The sequence below is a fragment of the Clarias gariepinus genome, chromosome 12 (assembly GCF_024256425.1).
Source record: "Clarias gariepinus isolate MV-2021 ecotype Netherlands chromosome 12, CGAR_prim_01v2, whole genome shotgun sequence".
NCBI classification, from domain to species: domain Eukaryota; kingdom Metazoa; phylum Chordata; class Actinopteri; order Siluriformes; family Clariidae; genus Clarias; species Clarias gariepinus.
The window spans coordinates 15,140,584-15,163,811 of NC_071111.1; the positions used below are offsets into that span (position 1 = coordinate 15,140,584).

The following is a 23,228-nucleotide window of genomic DNA, read 5'->3' on the forward strand; positions in this document are numbered from 1 at the left end:
AAAATGTGAATTAGGGATGTCATATTTCTGTACCAATTGCTCAAAGCTAGCAAAATTCCCCTCGCTATAAAGATCAGATAATGAAATCACACCCTTTTTAGCCCAAACATCAAAAGCTTCATCCATCATTGATGGGGTAAACATGAAGTTCTTTGCAACTGGAGCAGCCTGTAATAGATCTTTAAGTGCAAAGAACCGTCTGATTTGGTTCCAGATCTTAACTGAGTGTATAACTATTGGGTTAGAGGTTAAGCTAGATATGGGCTGTGTAAATGGTAGTTTAGAACACAATAAAGCTATTAACGAAGTAGGTCTAACTGCCTAAATCTAAAGCGGGCCAAGCATGAGATGAGTCATCCTCAGTTACCCAGTAGAGCATTGGTCTTATGTTGGCTGCCCAACAGTAGTACATGAAATTCAGGAGTGCCATCCCTCCCATTGAACGAGGTCTCTGTAATATACTTCTTTTGATTCTTGGCGTTTTTTTTATTCCAAATGAATAATGATATTTGATTATTCAGTTTAGAAAAGAAAGATTTAGTTAGAAAAAATAGAAGGCACTAAAAAATATATAAAAACTTTGGCAGTATGGCCATCTTTACTGTATTAATTCGTCCACCCAGTGAAAGAGGCAGATTGTCCCAACGTTCAAAATCATATTTCAAATTAGATAAAAGGGGCTGCAAATTGGCGATATATAAGTCCTTATATCTGCGTGTAATCCAAACATCCAAGTATTTCAATTTATTATGACTAATTTTGAAAGGGACTGAGCCTAAACAAGACAAATTAATTTAATCACCAATAGACATTAATTCACTTTTTTGAACATTAATTTTATATCCAGATATTTTACTAAATTCAGTAAGTAAATTCAACAATTTAGGAAGACTTGAGCTGGGGTTTGATAGATACAGCAACAAATCATCTGCATATAATGAGACTTTATGCTCCAGCCCTGCCCGCTGAATGCCATCGATGTCAGCCCTTTGCTTCAGGGCTAGGGCCAACGGTTCCATTGCTACTGCAAACAAGTGTGGGGACAGAGGACAGCCCTCTCGCATGCCATGATGGAGCTCAAAGTAAGCAGATATATTATTGTTAGTCCGGACAGCAGCTAGCGGAGTTGTATAAAGGAGTCTGATCCAAGCAATAAATCTGTGCCCAAAACCAAATTTCCCCAAAATATCAAAAAGATAGTCCCATTCCACCCGATCAAATGCTTTTTCAGCATGTAGTGAAAGAACTATCTCCAGCACGCTGGGCGGGGAGGAGCTATGAAAGTCGTCTGACATTAGAGAAAGAATAACTTTCATTGGCATCAGTATTTAAAAGGGAGATCGGTCAGTATGAGTTGCACTCTGGGGGATTCCTATCCTTTTTTAAAAATTAAAGAGATAACTGCTTGTCGCGTAGTTAGTGGCAGGGATTTCAGTAGGAGCGATTCTTCATAAACAGAAAGCAATAAAGGAGAGAGTTGATCTGAAATTTTTTTAAAGAAATCTGTTGGGAATCCATCCGGTCCCGGTGATTTGCCGCTTTGCATAGATCTAATTGCTAAACTAATCTCTTCGACAGTAAGGTCTTTTTCCAACCCAGCAACCAGCTTTGGATTGACGGAGGGAATGTGTATTTTTTCAGAAAAGTCCTCCAGGAAAGGAGGGTCCTCATAAGCCTCAGAGGTGTATAATGACTGGTAGTAGTTCTCAAAACATGCATTCATTTTTAAGCTATCAGTATTCTTGCAGCCCTACTCATCATTAATTGCAGAGATTGTCTGATTGGCAGTTTTTTGATTCAACTGATGAGCAAGTAATCGCCCAGCCTTTTCCCCGTGCTCATAACATTTATTGCCGTGATTTAGAAATGAGATATTCTACCTGCCGCGTTGATAGAAGATCAAATTCAGTTTGTAATAATATACGCTTTTTCATCATATCCTTAGAGGGCGTAAGCATATCTGACTGTTAAGCATATCTATCCTCTGTATCTATCCTCTGTATTTCATCTGTCAGCTCTTTGAGGCACATAGTGTTCATTTTATTTCTATTTGCACAATATGATATTATCTGGCCTCTTAAGTACGCTTTTAGCGCCTCCCAAACAGTTAAAGAGGACATCCCTGGCATTTGATTTATCTCGAGGAATGATGCAATCTCAGAAGAAATAAATTTAGTAAAATTATTTTCTGACAGAAGCAGAGGATTGAGTCTCCAAGGGCGATAGCTGGTCTGTGTATCAGGAATACACATTGTCATGGCTAAGGGGCCATCGATCTGAAATGACCATGCTTTCATAACCACAGTTAGTAACAAAGGGAAGAAGTCTATTATCCAGAAAGAAATTGTCTATACGGGAGTAAGTATTATGAACTGGGGAAAAAAATAAATATTCTCTTGAGGTAGGATTATGAAACCGCCATAAGTCAGCCACTCCATAGTTTTTAAAAAAGAGTTTAATCGAGCGAGCCGACCTGGACAGTGATACCCTTTTGGGCGAAACAGGGGAGAGTACACATTTTGTATCGCCACCGAGAATAAGGTGGTGTGTTGTCAGATTTGGTAAAAGAGAAATTTTTTTTGAAAAAAATGCAGGATTATCCCAGTTTGGTGCGTAAATGTTGGCCAAGATAACTGGAAACGAGAACAGCTGCCCCACAACAACAACATAACGCCTGAATGGATCAATTTCTGTTTTAGTCATTGTAAATGGTATATTTTTATTAATAAGTATGGCAGTATAGTGCGCAAATGGCTCTCCTGAAGGTAGGCAATATCCAGATTATGTTGCTTTAAATGTGCAAATACCTTTTTGCGTTTCACTGGGTGATTAAGCGATTTAACATTCCAAGTCATGAAACTGACTCGGCATCCGTCCATTCTTCTAGCTTTATTAGTATCAGTCATATTATGGGGATATAATTGGATACATGAAAATTAGGAATGCTACAGTGTAATAAAGAGCGCAAGATACAGTGGGCATCTGTCAAAATAAGTCTGGCACTTGAGCTAACCCCACCCACCCTTTATCACCAACAAGAACAAGGTGAACCCTATACCCTTCCAAAACAAATCCACACATCGAGTGTTTGTGCGTGTCGGGGACGCTATAAGATCAAGAACAACAAAAAAGAACAAACAACAACACCCCCCCCCCAGGCTCTCGACAAACCCCTCAATCAAAAACCCTTTAAGCAGCATGCACTGTTATTAAATTAGATTCCACTTTGAACAGTGCCATACGCAACACGAACATTAACATTTTTCAGTGAAACATGGCTGATCATCACGATTCCTTAATAGGTGAGCCAAGTTATTAACCAAAGGGAACAAAAACAAATAGCAATTCAGGTTAATCCAACCTTCACATTCTTGTACCTGCGTAGCACTTGGAGTACCGTATACATCAGTAAAGTTCAGTCTCAGTCCTTCTCAGTGGAAATGATGTTCTTCTTGACATACCTCTTCGCTTCCTCCGCATCTGTGAATTCTTTTTCTTTACCGTCATGTGAGATACGTAGCTAGGCTGGGAACAAGATACCAAAACGGACGCCTTGACGATTGTGCAATAATTTCCGGACCTCCGTGAACGCAGCCCTGGCCTTAGCAACGTTTGCCGTATAATCCGGAAAGATGGCGATTGATTCCCCGTTGTAACTTAACGGAGCTCGAGCCGTCACCTTTGCTTTCAAGTCTGCTACCACAGTTTGTAGACTATTTACTTCGTCTGACCATGTTGACAGTCCACTTTCCACCTCTTTGATCGTGGTTTTCATTTGATCTATCTCGGAGTGAATCGCCGCTGTATTGTTCATAATTTCGGTCTTAACCGCCTGCATTTCGTTTTTAAGGTAGTTGAAATTGTCAGCAAGCGCATTTTTCAACTCAGATTTAATTACCTCCGAAATGTCTGTACTGAGGGAGCGAAGTATCTCTGCTTTCAAATCTGCTACCTCCATTTTTTCTGGGCTGTCCAGCGGGGACGGATTCGTTCGCGATCTAGTAACGGTGGAACTCGAGGCCGGGGCCTAGCAGTCGATGATGTGTCGAATTTGTATTTACGCAGTTTTTCAGCCATTAGTTCATACATCAACTATTTAGGAACACATTCAAACAGATTTCTCGTGCTGGTATGTAAGAAAAGGCACTTATTAATTTTATAAAACAGGGGTTCAGCGAGAGCGCAAGCTAAATATGTCCTACTCCATTGACATCTCCCAGCATCCCCCTAGAGTCACTCTGTTGGAGCTGTGACTTTAGTTTTCTCCCGTAGCGCTGCTTCGCGTTTTTCACCGCCTTCCGGACGTTGTATGACGCAGGCTCGTATGGTTCCATGTCCCCCGACACAAGTCCCGTGTTGTAGGCAGCAGTGCGAGATCTCAGAACGTCGCAGATGGTTTTTATCCACCCACGGCTTTTAATTGGGAAACGTTCTAATAGTCTTTTTTTCCACGGTATCATCCGCTAGTTTCCCGATGAATCCCACAACCGCTTCCGTAAACACGCTGATGTCATCATCTGAGCTGTTTTGGAACATGTCCCAGTCTGCGTCATCAAGTGCGTCCTGTAACGCGGCCACCGATTGGTCCGTCCAGGGCGCGACCTCCCTCTGAACCGGAACTTCCTGTTTTAGCCTTTGTTTGTATTTTGGCATGAGGAAAATAGTGGCATGGTCGGATTTACCAAAAGGAGGGCGTGATTGTGCCCTGTAGCCGTCCTTGACTGTAGTGTAACAGTGATTTAGTGTCCTTTCGCCCCTGGTGGGGCAGGTGATGTGCTGATAAAAGTTCGTCCCGATGTTGTGTCTGGTGCTGTGTGAGTGCCTCATGCCGCTCGCATAAGTCCAGCTCGTTTCTCTTTGGGGCCGCCGCTTCACGTCGCATCCTTTGTTCTCCCTCAGGATCTCACTCGGCCAGCTCGGGTCCGGAGTTAAAAACGTTGAATTGTGAATACATTGTACACCAATAGAAACAAGAGTGCCTCTATCATACCTAATGTACTCAATGGTGGTAATTTTGCCGATTTTAAAACACTGAAAACTAACTTAAAAAACAAAAACAAAGAAAAGGTGGTCGGAGCAGTTGTGACGGCAGCCGACCTCACCGGCGCCATTTTGGCGCCATCATCTCTGAGCATGACGTGAGGAGAGCCTTCAAGAGAGTGAACACCAGGAAAGCAGCAGGACCAGGCGGCATCTCAGGGCGAGTGCTCACAGCCTGCGCAGACCAGCTAGCACCTGTGTTCACAGAGATATTCAACCTCTCTTTATCTCAGTCGGTGATCCCCACATGGGACAAGATGGACAAGAGTCCATCATTGTTCCTGTCCCGAAGAAACCCCATCCTGCTCCTCTCAATGACTATCGCCCTGTAGCCCTCACCTCAGTAGTGATAAAGTGCTTTGAGCACCTGGTCAGAGACTTCATCATTTCTTCACTACCCGACACACTGGACCCACTACAGTTTGCATACCGCCCGAACCGCTCCACAGACGATGCAATCTCTCATCTCCTTCACACATCACTCACTGATCTGGACACTCGGAGGGGGAATTATGGTAAAATGCACTTTATCACCTACAGCTCTGCATTTAATACCATAATTCCCTCCACACTCACCACCGAGCTGGAGGCACCTGGGACTTAGCTCATCTATGTGTCAAAGGATCGCCAACTTCCTAACTGGCAGACCACAGGCAGTAAGGATGGGTGGACATGTCTCAGCCTATCTTACTTTCAGCACTGGAGCCCCCCAGGGTTGTGTTTTGAGCCCCCTGCCGTACTCTTTGTACACCTATGACTGCGTGGCCACTACCAACCCCATCGTTGTCATCAAGTTTGCTGACGACACTGTCGTGGTCGGCCTGATCACAAAAAACGATGAGACGGCCTACCTAGAGGAGATTGAAAATCTGGAGAAATGGTGACAGAGGAACACTCTCCTCCTGAACATCAGCAAGACAAAGGAGCTGATGGTGGACTTTTGTACAAAGCAAGAGAGGAACTACCAGACCCCCATCATCAACAGGAGCCCAGTAAAGAGAGAGTGGACAGCTTTCGATACCTCGGGGTGCACATCACGCAGGATCTGTCATGGTCCTGTCACATCAACACAGTGGTGAAAAAGGCCTGGCAGCGTCTCTACCACCTCAGACGCTTGAGAGACTTCAGGCTGCCCTCCAAGATGCTCAGGAAGTTCTACTCCTGCACTATAGAGAGCATCCTGACAGGGAAACATCTTAACCTGGTTTGGAAACAGCATGATGCAGGACAGACGAGCTCTACAGAGGGTGGTGCTGATTTCTATTTTCTTCTTCTATATTTCTATATTTTGCTATATTGATATTTTGTCCTTATTTGTACAGTATATTTTACTTTGTACAGTATATTTTACTAGTTAATTTTATTTTCTAACGTATTTCTTTTATTTATATTTATTTCTTATGTATAAGCTTTTATTTTTTAAGGTCACTGGCAGTCGTATAAGCATTTCACTGCATATCGTACTGTGTATGACTGTGTATGACTGTGCATGTGACAAATAAAATTTTAATTTGAAAAGTGGCGTGTTGGAAAGAGGCATCTGCTTAAAGGGGTGATCCAGCCCCATTTTTCATTAAATGTTTATATGATTCTTTAGGGTCCTAATTAAAAGTTTGTAATATACTTTAATTAAAAATTCTCTATGGTTGTGTAAAAAAACACTACTTTTACCTGGTAAAAACTAGCTCTGTTCTCAGCAACCTGTTTCAGTACATGCTCCTTTAAATGCTCATGATCTCTGCTGAGCCCGCCCCCCAGTTGTGTGGGCGTGTCTTCACAACACACGTGGGGTATAGCCACGGGAGTGTAGTCCAGTGCGGGCAATGCCTTGGACTGCATTACCCACAAAGCATTACCCACAATGCAGTGCGGGCAATGCTTTGTGGGTAATGCAGTCCAAACTGGAAATTGCTGGAATATAGAGCCTAAGGCCTGTTTTCTTAAGTAGTTTTTGGTTTGATTTAAGTACGGAACCCACCCGGAAGTTTGTAATATCGCTTGACAACGCAGAAATTAAAAGAATAGACATGCATCGACTCAATTTGTCTTTCTTATCACTGCATGAGCATGAATTAACGGGCTGTTACGCTGCTGCGAGCAACAACAACAAAAGCGGAGAAGCTTACTGAGAGAGATAAGAACGCGATGTGTTTACTGATGTGTTTACATGACTTCTTAATCTTTGACAGACATCGTTATAAACCATCTAACGTTACAAAGGTAAGCATAATATAGTTTTCCGACTACGTACACAGTTTGCAACTAGACAATCACCTTAATGCATTGTTTATTATAAATGGGCGATTAGGAATTATATAGAGACGGATGTACATAAAGAAGACTACATAACAATGTTCTATGAGAGTGTAAGTTAACTTACACTCCGCATTCATCGTGATTATTAGAAAAGGCGATCTGCAAAGATTCATAGAAAAATAAATCACACTCACTGAGCCTGGTGAAGATGAAGCAGGAACACGAAGCGTTAGTACAGATCCATTTTTTAGGAGCTGCTTCCTAGCAAAACCTGCTTTATATTGACCCGCGTTTATAAAGCAGTCTGGTGAAAAAGGATTAGCGCATACATGAACGCATTTAGGTAGATCGGCGGGGACGCTAGCTTCAAAAACAAAATTCAGCCACTGCGTCCTTAGCGGCTCAGATGTCGGTAGTGAATGATGACTGCTGTGTTCGCTATTACACCCAACAACTGTACACCACACTCGCTTAGGCAACATTTTGCTCCAGCGGCAAAAAACAATGGCCGACAGCTTCTTCTCACTTGTTTCATGTACTGAAAAACACCTTTGCTAAAACACCAGTGTCAATCAACTATAGTAGGAGCGGCCTCTGTTGGTGTGGCGTAACATTGACAGGCATTTGAGATTGGCCTGATTTCAGAAGGGGCATGTTATTTTAATAAATGAAAAGAAAATCACTGGGCAGCTCTTTATCATTGTATAGTGGTTGTGTACACACTCTCCTAACACACATTTCAGTCCAAACAGCTTGAAAAAGTGCATGTAGGCCCGTATGACCCCTTTAATGCAGGTACTCGTTCTTGTTTAAACACGAGTAATTTAAAGATTCACCTCTAGAGGGAGCTCAACCATCAAGGGCCTCCGAAAATGACATGTGACCAATAGTAGAGATTCGATGGCATCGCCAGTATTCGCCGGTTCAACTTCCCTGTGCTACAATCTAATTCAGTTTGTCCGTCTTGGGGATGTAGCTCAGTGGTAGAGCGCATGCTTTGCATGTATGAGGCCCCGGGTTCAATCCCCGGCATCTCCAAAGCCATGTTTTAATTCTCCGGAGAAAAACTAATCAGAAAATGTAACGATTTAAATGGAAAAGATCATATGCAGCCCACAGAAAATACTTGTCAAATTATGGACTGTTATGCTCGGTGTCCAAATAAAAGATCTTGTGCATAAATGAATTGCGATAGATAACACATGAAACTAATCAAAAAAGTACAAATTTACATTTAAGTAGTCTCAAAAGAAACATTAAATAACCAGAATTAAGCCTAAACCAAAGTTCTAATTATTAAAATAAACGGAACATCCGAAACAAACGTCTTTTACTTTGAAATAGAAAATAGTGTTTCCGGTAAGTTGATGGAAATGTGGCTTGGTTTCCAAAACAGCTATTTTCCCCTTATATAGGTTTCCTACTAAGGGCATGATATACCCGCTACTACAGTATATCCAGTGCACTACATAAGTAATAGAGAGCTATTTGAGATTGTCCCAGTATCTCATGCCGCATAGTTTGGCGCCTGGACAATGTGGGCTGAGTTTGAGTTTTAAAGCATTTTTTTCGGGTAGCTTTATGTAAATTAAGTTGTAATTTTCTAACGTGTACTAATCGAACTGGAGAGGTTTTTTTTATGCTTATATAAAATATATATATATATTATTACAGCTCTACAGTTAGCACGGGGTAGTTAGCCGCTACAGGGCTCCATGCTAAAAAAGGTAAGTTAAGCACAAATGATCACTTCCTGACACTTTGCCGCCGGTTTGTCCGAACACCTCGCAAAACTGCATGTAAGTACAGAAAGAGGAGGTGTGCTTCAGGGTTTTGTGCCAGCTGTAATGTTCAGTAAGAAGTCTCCAAGTTACTTAGCCACATTGCTTTTCATGTTGCATGCAGAGAGACACACTCACTCAGTGTTAGTGTTTGTCTCAGTCCTGTGTCTTGTCAGGCAACATGGACTATAAGAAGGGGTGCAAGCTGTCTTTAGAGAAAAGTGAGTTTGCTAAGTCGTTTATTAAAAGCCTTTCGATGTCGCCAGGTGGCATCAAAAACCTCCTTACATATTAAGTTTCATTACCTTTTTTACATGCATGTTAACACTGATCAGCCATAACAGCAACACTGGACAACATTAATCACCAACCATACACAAAGAAGCTTGTTGGCAGGTTCAGGGACACCCAAGGCTCCCTCATCCCCGCAGGGACACAATGCCAACTCGTCTGGTCTGATCTGATCCCACAGAAAAGCCAGTGCAGCTCAAATAGCTGACTGTCTGACCATTTTCATTCATTCACATTCCAATAATTCTTTTGATTGTGTAAATCTGCTTTGCGACAATGACCGTTGTTAAAAGCGCTATACAAATATATTGAATTGAAATAGCTGAATGATGGCTACAATGGAAAGGCACCCGGACAGTAGTCTGCCACACTACAGCTCGCCACGCATAGATTCCAGTAGGCAAAGAGTCCAGGACCTCCAATCCAGCCTTCAAACTATCCGGATCCCAATATGAACAAGCAGCCATAGGATACATTGGACAAACAAGTCCAATCCGTAGCGCACTCTCCCCATAATCCTCTGCACCCAAAGCATCCACTGCCAATACCCTGGTGCCAGATACCACAGCACAGTCTCAGAGGCCCTGCGGAGACACACCCAGAGGGGCCGAGCTGGAGAAAACAAAACTAGGTGCTTTTAATGTTATGCCTGATTAATGCACATGCTGTCTGGTACTGTGCAAAATTATTGGACAAGACATCCAAGCACTTTTATTAGTGGTTCAATGAACTGTTTGCAGAATTTTACAAATTACAGCATACTCCAAAAGTCAGTGCATAAGGGACATGAATGCTGTTCAGCAACATTATTCATAAAAACATCCTTTCCAACACACAAACTCATCTCTCCCACATATGACGAACATCTCCTACGTGTACTCAAACTAATTATTTAAATATTTACAACTATTAAAACACAGAATGAAAGTACTGATAGTGTGTATTTGGAAAGATAGAGACTTATTTGAAGAAATTGCTGAAGAGAAAGTGTGTGCGTGAGGGACCATAGTGATTAGTCATTGATAACAGTCGCCTGTATGTCTTTCACAATGGTGGTGAGTCTAGCGAACTGACTTTCAGCTCCTTTGTGATGTGTATCAGCCAGAAAGTCATATTGAGTGTAGCATAGTTGCTTGGGTCTCCTCAAAATGGCAGTAGATTTGTATAAATTTATATTTTTAAATAAAATAGATAAAAATCTTTTGTCGGTCACAACGCTGCAAAACCTGAGATGTGAAACCCTTTAACTTGCAGAAAGAACACAACCAATGCAAGCAATGACGCCGCAAAAAGAAGGCACGACCTCCCTTATTGACAAGACCATAAGGATGAGGAGAGAGGAACAGGAACGTCAGGTTCTCCTGGCCTGGGCAGTACTCAACTTCTCTCTGGCTGGAATGATTTACACAGAAATGTGAGGGATTTTGCAAATATTTTTCATATGCATGATGCATAATATATTTTTGCACACTGGCACATTAACCAGAATTAATGTGTGTTGCAGGTCAGGAAAGCTGCTCAGTAGATACTATAACATAACTTACTGGCCAATCTGGTACATTGGTAAGTATGGATTCCCGGGGGGGGAGGGGGGGTGGGGGGCATACAACAGTCTGTTGTAGAATTCTATAAACTTTAATTATATACTGTAAATGTTCAAATGTTAATGGAGTGTCATGTTTGTTAGTTTTTTTGAGGTAAGTTTCTAAGTGTTGTTATTTTTTCCCCCTCTAACAGAGCTAGCCCTGGCCTCTCTGTTCAGCCTGAATGCTGTCTTTGATTTTTGGAAGTACTTTAAGTACACTATGGCACCTTCAAGCATCGCCCTCTCTCCTAAGCAACATCGACTTCTTGGCCTCCACAACACTGGTGATTATGAATAACTGTCACGCAGATATATTTGCTGATGTATAGCTGTACTTTAAAATTCTTATGTGACCCATGTTCCAGTTAAAACTTGTTCCCTTTTCAGTACACAACCCCAAATGACCTTCAGTTTACTGTATGTACTGACTACATCAGGGTTGACATTGGCACTTTAGAGATAATGTAGTAGTAGTAAGTAACATAAAAAAAATCAGTTCAAGGGTAAGGCGCATAAAAAGTAAAACATGCCCTTAAAAGATTGGAGGATTTTAAGGCCCATAAAGTACAGCGGCATGTGCAATGTTTGCTGCTGCAACGCTCTTTAAAATAACTGTATATGATTGGAAATACTGAATGTCAGCGGTTTACTTCCACATCTTTGACATCAGTAAAACCAGATTGACAAACTTTATTGGTCAGACTAAGTTCCACATAGAGAAATCCAACTTAAGCATTAAAAAAGGTCAAAGATTTTTGCCATTTAGACGGTCGAAAGTCTTTCCAGCTTTGTAAACTGCGCATGTCATGTTTGCAGGTATTCAGGCATCTCCACCCCAAAAGCCAGAGAAGAAAGAGTCTCCGGTGGCTTCCCAGTCATCTCCTCTACAGGGACAAAACGTGCTCAGTTTCAGCCCTGCCCGGCCCCCCAGTACCAGTCCAAAGTTCTCCCCCAGCTGTGTGTCTGCATACAGCCCACCTCTGAGCAGCCCCTCTTCACCAGGCAGTGGCAGAAACTTTTCCCCTTCTGTGGCATATGGCAAGGTCTCTCTACATGCAGCACTGGAAACACATTGTTTTTTTATCTGGCTGTCAAGATCATTTGCAGCTGTAGCAGCCCAGTTTTCCCTTGAAATTTACATGCATGTGTCTTTCAATCACCCGATGTGTCGATCATCCCTTTTTGCTCCTGTAACGGCCTCCACTTTTCGCAGAAGGCTTTCCACTTAAAGTTTTGTGAAATGTAGAGATTTGTTCTTCCCAATGGTGTTTAGTGCAGTTAACGTGGGCCTCCTGTGCAGGCCACTTGAGTTCTTTCACATGTACCTGTGTACAGTAGCATTGTCATTAGGAATAGGAAATAACCAAGGACCAGCCGATATGATGATATCACACTACTTGGGCGTAGATTCGATTTGTATTACAATTCTGTAAGTCTCAATTTTATAAATATCCCAATTCAATATTATTATTATTTTTTAAACTTAAAAATTCTATTTTTAAATATAAATAATTTGCTCCTACCACATGGGACTCTGCTGTGCTGCTTGTCAACGTGTTCATAGTTTCATTTAATTTTGGAGTGAGTGTGGCGATCACGACACAAAAGAATTGTGATACGTAACAAACTTTTTTTTTTTTTTTTTGCCAATCTCTAAATGTCATGCTGGAGCTCATTTGCACGTCATCTTAAGTGCCGGAGAGGAAAATCATACTCCTACACCATGCAAAGACATTCTAGACAATTTTTTATTTCCAAAGTTGTAGCAACCGTTGGGGGGAAAAAAACACATATGGGTGTGATGTTCAGGTGCTCACATACTTTTGGCAATATAGGTCCTTAAAGTTTGGTTATTAAGAAAACTAATAAATGAAAAAAGAAAAAATTCATAATTGCTGTTTTTTTCTTTAACAATTTGTGGTTTCACTTAATGTTATGGAATATCTGCCAAACAAGTTAAGCCTTGTTATTTTAAAACCTTTAAATGGTTCTGTCCCCTTTCTGATCTGTTACTGTTTGATAATGTCTTCATGATTTATATTAGAGTGTATTGAAAATGTTGCAATGTATTTCTTTAGGTACTGAACTACAGTCCATCCACCAGCTCCTCTTCTTACCCCAGCAGCCTGGGTCCAGCAGAAAGCACCAGCCTAAGAACACGCTATCGTACTTCCCCTTCTGTCTTTAGTTCTCCTGGAGGGAAGGAGGATTACATGGATGACCTTAAGTCTTTAGAGAAATTTCTTCGCTCTGAGGAAGAGAGAAACCATCGCAGCCACCTGGGTAAAGTATCCATCATGTCTTTTTATAACAGATATATAAAATTATAATCTAATATTGGGTCAGGTGTAGCTCAGTGGTTAAGGCATTGGACTAGTGTTCGGAAGGTTCCAGGTTCCATGACCATAAAGTTGCCACTGTTGGGCCCTTGAGCAAGGCCCTTAACCCTCAACTGCTCAGATGTTTAATGAGATAAAAATGTAAGTCGCTCTAGATAAGTGCGTCTGCCAAATGTCTAAATGTAAATGTATTTGGGATTATCTTGAGGATGTGTTTGTCTCTTTATCAGGGAGTCCAGAGTCAACTTCTCCCTCACATAGTCCAACCTTCTGGAACTACAACCGCTCTGTGGGTGATTACGCTCAGAGCCTGAGGAAGTTCCAGTACCAACCAGCTTGTCGCTCACAGGCTCCCTCTGCCCACAAAGACGAAACTGAGCTGGGATCCAAACAAGCTGCTGAGGAGGTAACCTCTGTTTCTGTATTTACATTTATTTAAATACAAAATTAACACAATATTGCAATAATACTAATTAAATTCACATCAATTCATTAGAGATGGGGGTAGGGAATATCGATTCAGTGATGAATTGTGAGTCTTTTGTGTGACATTTCATGTATCGCAACTAGGGATGCACCGAAATTTCGGCCGCCGAAAATTTTCGGCCGAAATAGCATTATCGGTTTCGCCGAAACGTAAGAAAGCGCCGAAAATAAAAGCCGAAATTGTCGCCTCGCCTGTCCCATCCTCCCATCTCGTTGTCATTACGCATCAAACACGGAGTATGTCGGCGGTTTGGAAGCACTTGGAAGCAAGTTTTGTTATTGTTAAACAGCCTTATTACTTTTATTTATTATCAATAAAAGTTTGATTGCTTAATTAATTTGTAGTTTTTTTAATACAAACAAAAAGAAAATATTTTAAACATGTTTTTTAATGAAGCCATTTTCGGTTTCGGTATCGGTTTTCGGCCAAGTGCATCCAAAAATTTCGGTTTCGTTTTCGGCCCAGAATTTTCATTTCGGTGCATCCCTAATCGCAACATTGACTCAAATTGATTTAAAAAAATAAATTATATTTAAACTTGTATGTGCTTGCATCTAAGTTGCTAAAATGTTGCTGTTCCTCTACAATCCTACAGGTGATGTGTTCTAAACTATTTACACATTGCCAGAAAGCCCAACATTCTGTATGGTCCAAGCAAATAATTTGCCATGTTTGATGGGAATTGTAAAAATAAAAATCTAACCGGAATAATTATAAAAAGGAAATCGCCCACTGAGTATTGTGATAATACAGTATCAGAGGACTTTTTTAACAGTATTTGTAGGACTTTGGGATATTGGGAACTTGCAATGGGACTAAAACCTGATACAAGAGCAAAATCCCCCCCTACCCCTGACGCACTATAAAATAAAAATGTTTTTTGTAGTTGATCGTATGATTTTCAAATCCTGAAATTACTATATGGGGCTTAGTTAGTTAAATATCTGCACAGCTCTATTGTATGCTTTACGGTAATCTATGTGGTGTGTTTTTCTGTAAGCCAAGCCCGATTTGGTTTGTGGTGTTTGATTTTGTTTTGTGTTCCTTAGGTCTGGGCACGGATCACAACCAGTCGTGTGGTTACTGACAGCATTGACAGCTGGACTGCCAAACTAAGAAACGTGAGTTGCCAGCTATTATTGCATGCATCTCTAAAATAAGAATTTATGACAAACAGAATCAAGTCAGAAGGCATTGTTCTTAGTTATGCTTGAATAGTGTAATATTTCTGTTGGAGGAGCTCATGTATCTCTCATATACAGTGGATAAACGACACCATCCTGGTTCATCTGGTTAAAGAAATGGATTCTATCAACAGTCAGCTCAGGAGAATGGGCTGCCCGGAGTTACAGATAGGAGGTACAGTATTTGCTCAACCTTGGATTATTTTTATATATATAAAATTATTATAATAATTTTTTTTACATTCATTTCACAAATTCTTCTCACCCTCAGAGGCCAGTATTGGCAATCTGAAACAGGCAGCTGTAGCCAAAGCCTCCGCCATTCCCACCCTTAACACTATAGTGCAGTACCTGGACATCACATCCAACCAGGAGTATTTGGTAGAAAGAATCAAGGGTAATTAATCTTTAGCCAAATTTTTGACAGTTTTTGGCATTGGTTGCATGTGCATTGCTGAGTTATGTGTCTGGTTAGTATTTTTTAATTGTAATTCGTATCTGCTAAAAATTCTAATCTGCTCCAGAGCTGGCCCACAGCGGCTGCATGAGCTCCTTTCGCTGGAATAATGGAGGGAACTTGAAGAATCGGAAATGGGACACAGACCTCCCGACTGATTCTGCTGTGAGTTTGACTCACCTGTTATTGATGAGATCCATTTGGTGCATGCTTTTATCCCAAGCCAGCTGTTGCCTGTTGGTTGCCAGCTTGATGTTAAAAAAATGATGTTTACAAAAACATTTAGTAGTATTTAAAGCAGTGCTAGCAACATGAAATCATTTAAAACTTATTCTTATGTAACCGGCAGTTACTCAAAAACTACTGCTGATATTCTGGCAAAAAAAAAAAAAGTCAACCCACACAGACTTTCACATTTCCTATGTAAATTTTGTTTATGGGTCATCTATTCATATGGTTGTGAGCGAGTTATGTACTGAGTATTAGCCCCAGGCTTACACTCAGCTAAGTTCTTATTGCTTGTTACAGCCAAATAAAACATAGATATCTGGTTTGTCTTACAGTTGTATGCCCAGTGTAGTTCCCGCAAACAAAAAAAAATGGATGTTCACCCCTGGTATTTGGAATGTGTCTTAAGTAACGACTTCGTCAGATTTCCTCAACACAAATAGATTTTATTAGATCAGTTTTTCTCTGTTTATGCTTAGGCCGAACTTTCCTACAAATTACGTTATGTTTGTACAGATTGTTTCAGTGGACTACCAAAGCTTGTTCAAATAAAATTCTGGTAACATGCCCAACAGTGTGTTTTTGAGACACATTTAACACCGTTTAAACCTGTAATTAGGCCTGTCTATTTATAGTCTGATCACCGAAGACGCATGTTAATGCCAGTTGTAAACAGCGTAACAGAATAACTCTACTCAAATGGCTTTGACTTTGTATTTATTTTTGTTTTTTAACTTTCTCAAGGTCCTCATGAATATTCTGTGCACCTATCTGGACTCAAGACTTCCTCCTCACCCGAAGTACCCAGATGGGAAAACCTTCACGTCTCAGCATTTCATTCAGACTCCAAACAAACCAGGCAAAGCCATACATTCTGTTAAACTTGATATTTATTCATGTACAAATTTTGTTTTTTTCAACCCAGCTTTTTTTTGTCCTGACTCGTACAGATCTTTCCAATGAGAACCTCTTCTGCATTCACCAGAGCAGCATCAACCCACCTCACTATCAGCTTGTGTATCAAGGCCATGTCTACAGCCTGCCTAAGGTACAGTGTGTTCTCTTCTAGTACGTGCTCTGTAAGAGTTAAACTACGGCCATTACTTGTATACTTATTACCTTAATTTTTATGACTTGTATTTTTTTATTTTGTTTATAGGGCAGAAACAATTTGTTTCATACAATCCTCATGTTCCTGTACATAATCAAAACCAAGGAGTCTGGGATGCTAGGGTGAGTTTTATCAGCTTTTAGTACTACTTAAGTTCTTTTTTGGTTCTAGGTAGGGCTGCATGATTCTTGCTAAAATGTGAATTAAAATTTCTTCATGGAAATGGAGATCACAATTCTCATTTTCCCACCCAATCATATATTGCACTCAAGAAATATTTTGCACTATTTTTTATTTCATGTGCTGTCTACACAGGCCTTTCATGTCACCTGTAAAAAAAAAAAAAAAAGGTTTTTTTATTTTATTTTAGAAACTATAAAGTAAAAAACTTAAAAGCTGTTGAATATCGAAAACAAGATTTTAGAATGTACCCACCTCCAGGTTCTGATTGGCTAGTATTGTCCCTCCTCTAGCCTCTGATTGACTAAAATTAGGCAACCACAAATTGACCCAGACTGTTTAGGTCTGCCTCCTTGTTACACACTTCTCTCACATGAGTGAGAGTGAAATGCAGTAAATAAGAGATGAGGGAAGTGATCGGGTTGTATGCTTTAATTATTTTCTCTTGCCTGATTTGTTAATTAGTATTGTTTTTCACTCTTTTTTTTTTTATGATGTTTAAAGATAAATTGATCCGACATACTAACATACTGCACATATTCCATGTTATAAAGCCTCATAGTTATCTTTTCTTTCTGCTTGATGTTCAGAAAATAGCCAATATTAAACCCTCATGAGTTGTATAACTGAGTCATTCACTAAATCTCTTGCCTGATTGGTAAATTAATAGTATTTTGTTTTACACTTTGTGGGTGTGACTAATGAGCGTGACTGAGTGTGACTTATAAAATCTGGGATTGTTGTAAATAAGTGTACATGTGAATGCAGCATGATTTGAATGCAAGAAAATGCACACAAGAAAATCACTGTCATTCAGAAATTAGATTGCATGTATGTACAGTACGAATTGTACAATGATTTTTTTTTTATTAATTGTGCAGCCCTATTCCCTAGTTTGTTATTCTGAATACGAACATTTTACTCTTCACAAAAGCTTTTATACTTGAAAATTATATTCATAAAAACCCAGTTAACTGTAAATTTCCATTTAAAGAGCCTCTCTAATATGAAGCAAATTTTATCAGGTTTGAATTATCTAAATGCAGTTTTTACATTTTCATGGTTACATTTTAATTTTATTTATTTTTTGATTGGCCTTCAATTAACAATTTTTTTTTTCCATATTGATGACATAAACCAAAGCAATCCAAAACAGATCCAATATGCAGTAAGATAATTAATACTAGTCATTTATTGTGTGTCTGGGGTAGATTGCTAAGCTGCAGTATAAAACTTACATGACTTCATTTCAATTTGTGGTATAAATTTTCAGTTCAGTATGAGCTATAGAAATATATTTAGACTAGTACTGAAAGACTGGTAAATGAGGCCCAGTGTTTTGATTTGTTAGTATGCATTTGTTTGACTAAGAGGTAATTAATACAAGTCATAACTGCATTGAATTGAAAAGGAGGGGAAAGGAGATTTCTCACCTCGCATAATTATTATTTTTTGTTTCCCCTACAGGAGAGTTAACCTGGGGCTCTCGGGGGTCAACATCCTTTGGATATTTGGAGAGTAATACTGTTTAAACCATGTTATAACTGACTAAGGACATCACCCAATGCTCACACAGTCATATTGTAAATATAACAGCTTTGTAGATATTTGGTCGGGAAAGGCAGACACTGATCTGTTCGGCTTTCTACACAAAATGTAAATGGAAAAAACTATTTGTATTTTGTCATTGTACATAATCTGCCTATGTTGTTATGGTTTTGATATAAAGCTGTAGAATTTTTCAGGATTGAATGTGTGAAATTGGAGTATTTTTATATCCAAGTTGTTTACTGGAGCTTTAGTGATGAGACATTGTTATAGGTATAAACAGATGTTATATCTGCTTTATTTTTCTCTACCATTCTGTACATTCTATCGTCCTCATTGTTAAAAAATTATCTAGCTAACAGGACCCAAATGTCATTGGTTAGGAAGAGGTTTGTTGGAGTAAATGTTCTATTTACAGAAAATAGGACTGATTACAAGTCATGTTCTGCTGTGAGAAAACATTTCAGTACCAAACCCAAAATCATGTACGATTTTTATGATTTTTTTATCAGTCTCCGTCATCACACTCGCACAACAGAAAGAAGCATTTACTCCCCAATGTGGGCCAATTAAGATTTGATCATTTTAACAGAGATTACCAGTAGCTGTAATTTTCCCTACAGGAAAAATGTACGGAGGGGGCAATTACTGTAATCGACCCCAAGATCAGTTGTTTTTTTAAATGATGCATGACGTTAAATTGCTCTTTTGCATGACCTGATGTACTATCATACTGCACAGGCCATGTTATAAACCTTGTAGCTATTTATTGTTTCCTTTGCAATTTTTTTAATGATTGATTTTCAGCAAATAACCAGTGTAAACACTCTCATCATCTGCCAAAAAGACTTCTTCAATTCATTTCTTTGGCTTGTGTTTTGTTTGCCATTTTTATATGCAATAAATGAATTAAACCTTCTTTAAAAAAAAAAAAAAAAAAAAAAAAAAGACTTTGGTGTTGATGTTGCAATTGTTTTCCCTGTATACCATGTTTTACTTTCATGAAGCATTTTCTTCATATTGGATTCAATTTTCAATTGTGTTGAAACTAAGGGAAACACAACTAGTTAAATGGAAACAATTTAAACCACTTTTATCAGTAAGAAATGCTTAAAAAAGCATTGATATCTCACAGCTGTGGGTGCTGGTTTTTGTTTCTGAGTTCAGTTATGTATGGATGTTCTGCACATATTTTCTCTCTTTTCAAGTGGATTACCTGAGTTCCCTTTTGTTTCCCTGCACCCTATAAAAATGCAGGTACATTTACCTGGCTGCTCTAAATCATCTCCATTTTCGTGTTTGTGTGTGCGTGGTGAAACTATAGTTCCATCAACAGTCTTTCTGCCTCATACCCAGTGTCCATTGGACTGCCTGTGGATCCATTGTGATCCTGACCAGACCAGGATAAAGCACTGATAATACTTTAAAGTTTTTTTACACAATATATTGAACACAGTTTTTAAGTCAAATTAAACTTAACTTGTTACTGCATGTAAAACAGTATATACACTCTCAGCCAAAAATAAATATCTCACCTGCCCAGATTTCATTCACTGCCTTTAGCTTTGATTATGGCACCCAATGTGGTGGCAAATTAATATGTGAAAATAATTACTTTTGCTCTCAGAACCAGATTTTTACTATTTCAAACATGCCTGTGCCATCAGGAAAGAGAAAGTCCATTGATGTGATACCCTGGTTACTCAGTAAGTTCAGGTCATCAGCTAGCAACATTTTATTGGCACATTGACCTGACCAACTGAAGCAACCCCAGATCATAGGCTTGTATACTGGGTACTATGTAGGATGGGTGATGCCTAGCAAACAAGTCTCACACAGAGTTTTTGTCACATTGTGTGTCAATGTGAAAATGCTGTTGCTTTCACTATTATACATAGCTATGATTTATGCTGTCAGTTCTTTCCTCAGATCAGTCTCCATGATATTTTTCTAACCACTTTTTTTCCATGAAGTTGAACAGTTCATAACCCAATTCCAGTAACTTCAAATCTCCCCATTTGTTTTCCATACTTGATTAAGGCCAATCTTTTTTTTTGGCCCGAGCAGTGTATAATCATAACCCTAGTTCCCAGCTCTGCTAAAGTTTACTACAACTACCACAATCCTTTGCGCTGTTTGGTTCGTCCCACTCTTTTCCGGTTGTGTGTCGTTCTCCTGGTTCGGTAAAGCAGCACTGGGGATTGCCGCGATGTCAGTTCAGGTTGTGGCAGCGAAAATGGCTGAGGTCGAGCTAAAAGACGTCTCAAAGAAGGAATTGCCCGTGGTTTCACCAGTGACACCTAACACAGATGAAAAAGGCTCATTAAACAGCGAGGCTAATGTTACAGTGACATCTCCCCAGCCGGAGCCCAGTGTCCGGAGCGACGCGAGTCCTCTGAGCCCGACCCCGATCAAGATGCCTCAAGCGTCCGCGATGAAGCGACCGGACCCGCAACAAAACGGCGGCGAGGCATTCGTGAACAGCGACGGCACCGTGGCCGAGGCTCCTCGCATGAAAAAGGTACATGACTTATTTCTGATGCGGGGAAATGGATCATGCGGTACAGAAAGGGATAGCGTCGTTCACTTCAGCTCGTGCGCTTTTTTAGCCTGTTAGCTTTCTCATTGTGCGACTGGGGCTCGCGCGCACTCTGCTAACGGCACAGCGCGTTTTAAACACGCATACGGTTTTTGCTTTTCCTGATTAAAAAAAGAAAATTAGTCGAGTAACTTATTTGTCTAAATGTATCAATGTCGTCGTAACCTTCGAGTCAAACGTTTTTCTCCACACTTAACATGCTGTGAAATCTGTTGTGGCCACTGTAAGGAAAGTTAGCAATCCACCACCGTTGCCCGGGTTTTGCTGATAACGGTTTTTTTTGTCTTTCCATAAACATGAAATGCTACTACAGCAGTGTGGATAGTGTTACATTGATCCTCAAACGCAACGTCGAGGTCCCTGTATTAAGTCAGGACTGTTTACGTAACATTGGTACTGCAACCGCTTTTGACTGCAGGTTCAGCTAGTTGGGTTAGCTTAGCTCGCTAGCACGCTAGTCCGCAGTGCGCTGGGATTGCGTTGCTCTGGATGTTTAACCGCTCACTGAAGTGATGGAGGAAGAACAGGTAGCTCTACCACATTTGTTCCCCCAACGATGGTATTAGGTTCATCTTATAGTGTTTCTAACCCGAGTGTCAGCTGCGCCTCAGTCATTTTTTTATACTGATGGTTTAACTTTGTCAAAAATGAAATAAGCCGAAACACTTGGGTTTTCACACCACACCTGAAGCAGGCATCACCACCGTGCTGTTTTATTATTGTGGTTAAACTAGAGTTCATTAGGCCCTTCGCGTATGTGGTGGTCGTCGCGGGTGACGTCATCGTCCCCGCGTGATTCTCACCCTCAGGTGTCAGGTGTTGTGTAACGTAATAACAGGTTTTCATCATGCATATAGAATACTCCCATCACAAAATCGTACACTGCTGATCAGTTTGTTTCCCCCCCCCATTAAATTCAGCCACATCACTGATTGCCCAGTAAGCCTACTTGAACATGGTTTAATTAAATTCCGTGGTCTTTCCTGTTTTTTTTCCTATATTGTAAAACAATGAGGCATCATCCTTATCATCATCCTTATCACTGTGGTCTCGCAACTCCAGGGTCGAGGGTTTGATTCCCACCTCGGGTTTGTGTGCTATGGATTTTGCATGGGCTACCTGTGCTTGGTGGGTCTCCTCCAGGTGCTCTGGTTTCCTCCCATAATCCAAAGCATGGGTAATTGTGGTTCAAATTAATAGGCAGAAATAAACTGATTAGCAGTGTGATCTTTAATCCTACCGGGGTAAAGATGTCACATGTGACCACCACTGCATTAAGAAAGCTCCTAATGGATTCCAGTTTAACCATAATAATTAAACAGCACAGAGGTTATCCCTGCTTTAGGTCTCCCAAATTGCCTGCGATGCCATGTAATGGATTGGCACCCTGTCCAAGGTGTAATCCTTGCCTTTTGCCCTTCCTGAGACAGGGTCCAGGCTCCAGCAACCCTGTACAGGATAAGCAGTATACAAGATAAATGAATAAAAATTAATGTAAAACAATGCTGAAGGCATCCAGAATTACTAAATTGGCAGATTGTTTTAGAATGTTGAAAACAAATCACTATAGGAGAAAAAAAAAAACTTTAAATTAGGTGTGTCCAAACTTTTGACAGGTTTTGTAAGCATTCAGCAATAAGCAAACTAATTAACAATTTCATTGCTGTCCATGGGGTCTTTTCAGCATCATACTAGCAAGTTCATCCAGATTGTTGTGTGCACCTTGCAGGAATGTTCACAACAACATTGGGCCTGATTTCTCAATCTTTTAGGAAAAAGCTTACATAAACTGAGAGAATTGTTTTGTTTTTTGTCTATTTTTTTTAATGATGTGCAGTAAGTATTTACTCCAAAGCCAAACTATGTTAACAAACACGAAAAAGCAGTCAGGACATGCTGGTGACCTCTGGCTAAACTGACATACAGTATTGCACAATTAAGATTCTTCTCAAATCAGATCTGTCTAGATTAACTATTTAAATTCATAAGTGCAGCCCTTTCCATACCTGTCTTTAATGAGAATGCATTTGTGCCTTTGAAACACAATTATTCTGAACATTACTGCTTTATTAGCGTAATTTTTACATGTTACTGCCTCACAATCAAATTTCCCACCCTTCCACCTAATATCAGATAAAAATT

General features: G+C 40.1%; 2 protein-coding genes and 1 non-coding gene across 4 annotated transcripts in view; all 3 read left to right on the forward strand.

Annotated features, from left to right (window-relative positions):
- Positions 1 to 8,262: 8,262 nt before the first annotated feature.
- Positions 8,263 to 8,334, forward strand: trnaa-ugc (transfer RNA alanine (anticodon UGC)). The gene has a single exon. It is a non-coding gene; the product is annotated as a tRNA-Ala (tRNA).
- A 473-nt stretch (positions 8,335 to 8,807) lies between these two features.
- On the forward strand, positions 8,808 to 19,410 carry tmem209 (transmembrane protein 209). The gene is made up of 15 exons (XM_053508103.1): positions 8,808 to 9,023; positions 10,623 to 10,782; positions 10,873 to 10,931; positions 11,106 to 11,237; positions 11,770 to 11,996; positions 13,032 to 13,236; positions 13,523 to 13,698; positions 14,829 to 14,900; positions 15,042 to 15,138; positions 15,235 to 15,360; positions 15,488 to 15,585; positions 16,393 to 16,507; positions 16,599 to 16,696; positions 16,808 to 16,881; positions 18,407 to 19,410. The coding sequence occupies exons 2-15, from the start codon at positions 10,637 to 10,639 to the stop codon at positions 18,459 to 18,461; spliced, it is 1,680 nt and encodes a 559-aa protein (XP_053364078.1). The 5' UTR covers positions 8,808 to 9,023; positions 10,623 to 10,636; the 3' UTR covers positions 18,462 to 19,410.
- A 1,244-nt stretch (positions 19,411 to 20,654) lies between these two features.
- The window catches only part of ahcyl2b (adenosylhomocysteinase like 2b), a 37,318-nt gene continuing 34,744 nt past the window's right edge, over positions 20,655 to 23,228 (forward strand). For both annotated transcript variants that reach the window (XM_053508636.1, XM_053508637.1), the window contains exon 1: positions 20,655 to 21,008. In XM_053508636.1, the coding sequence (XP_053364611.1) occupies positions 20,697 to 21,008 (312 nt within the window). In that variant the 5' untranslated portion in view covers positions 20,655 to 20,696. The remainder of the gene's footprint in view (positions 21,009 to 23,228) is intronic.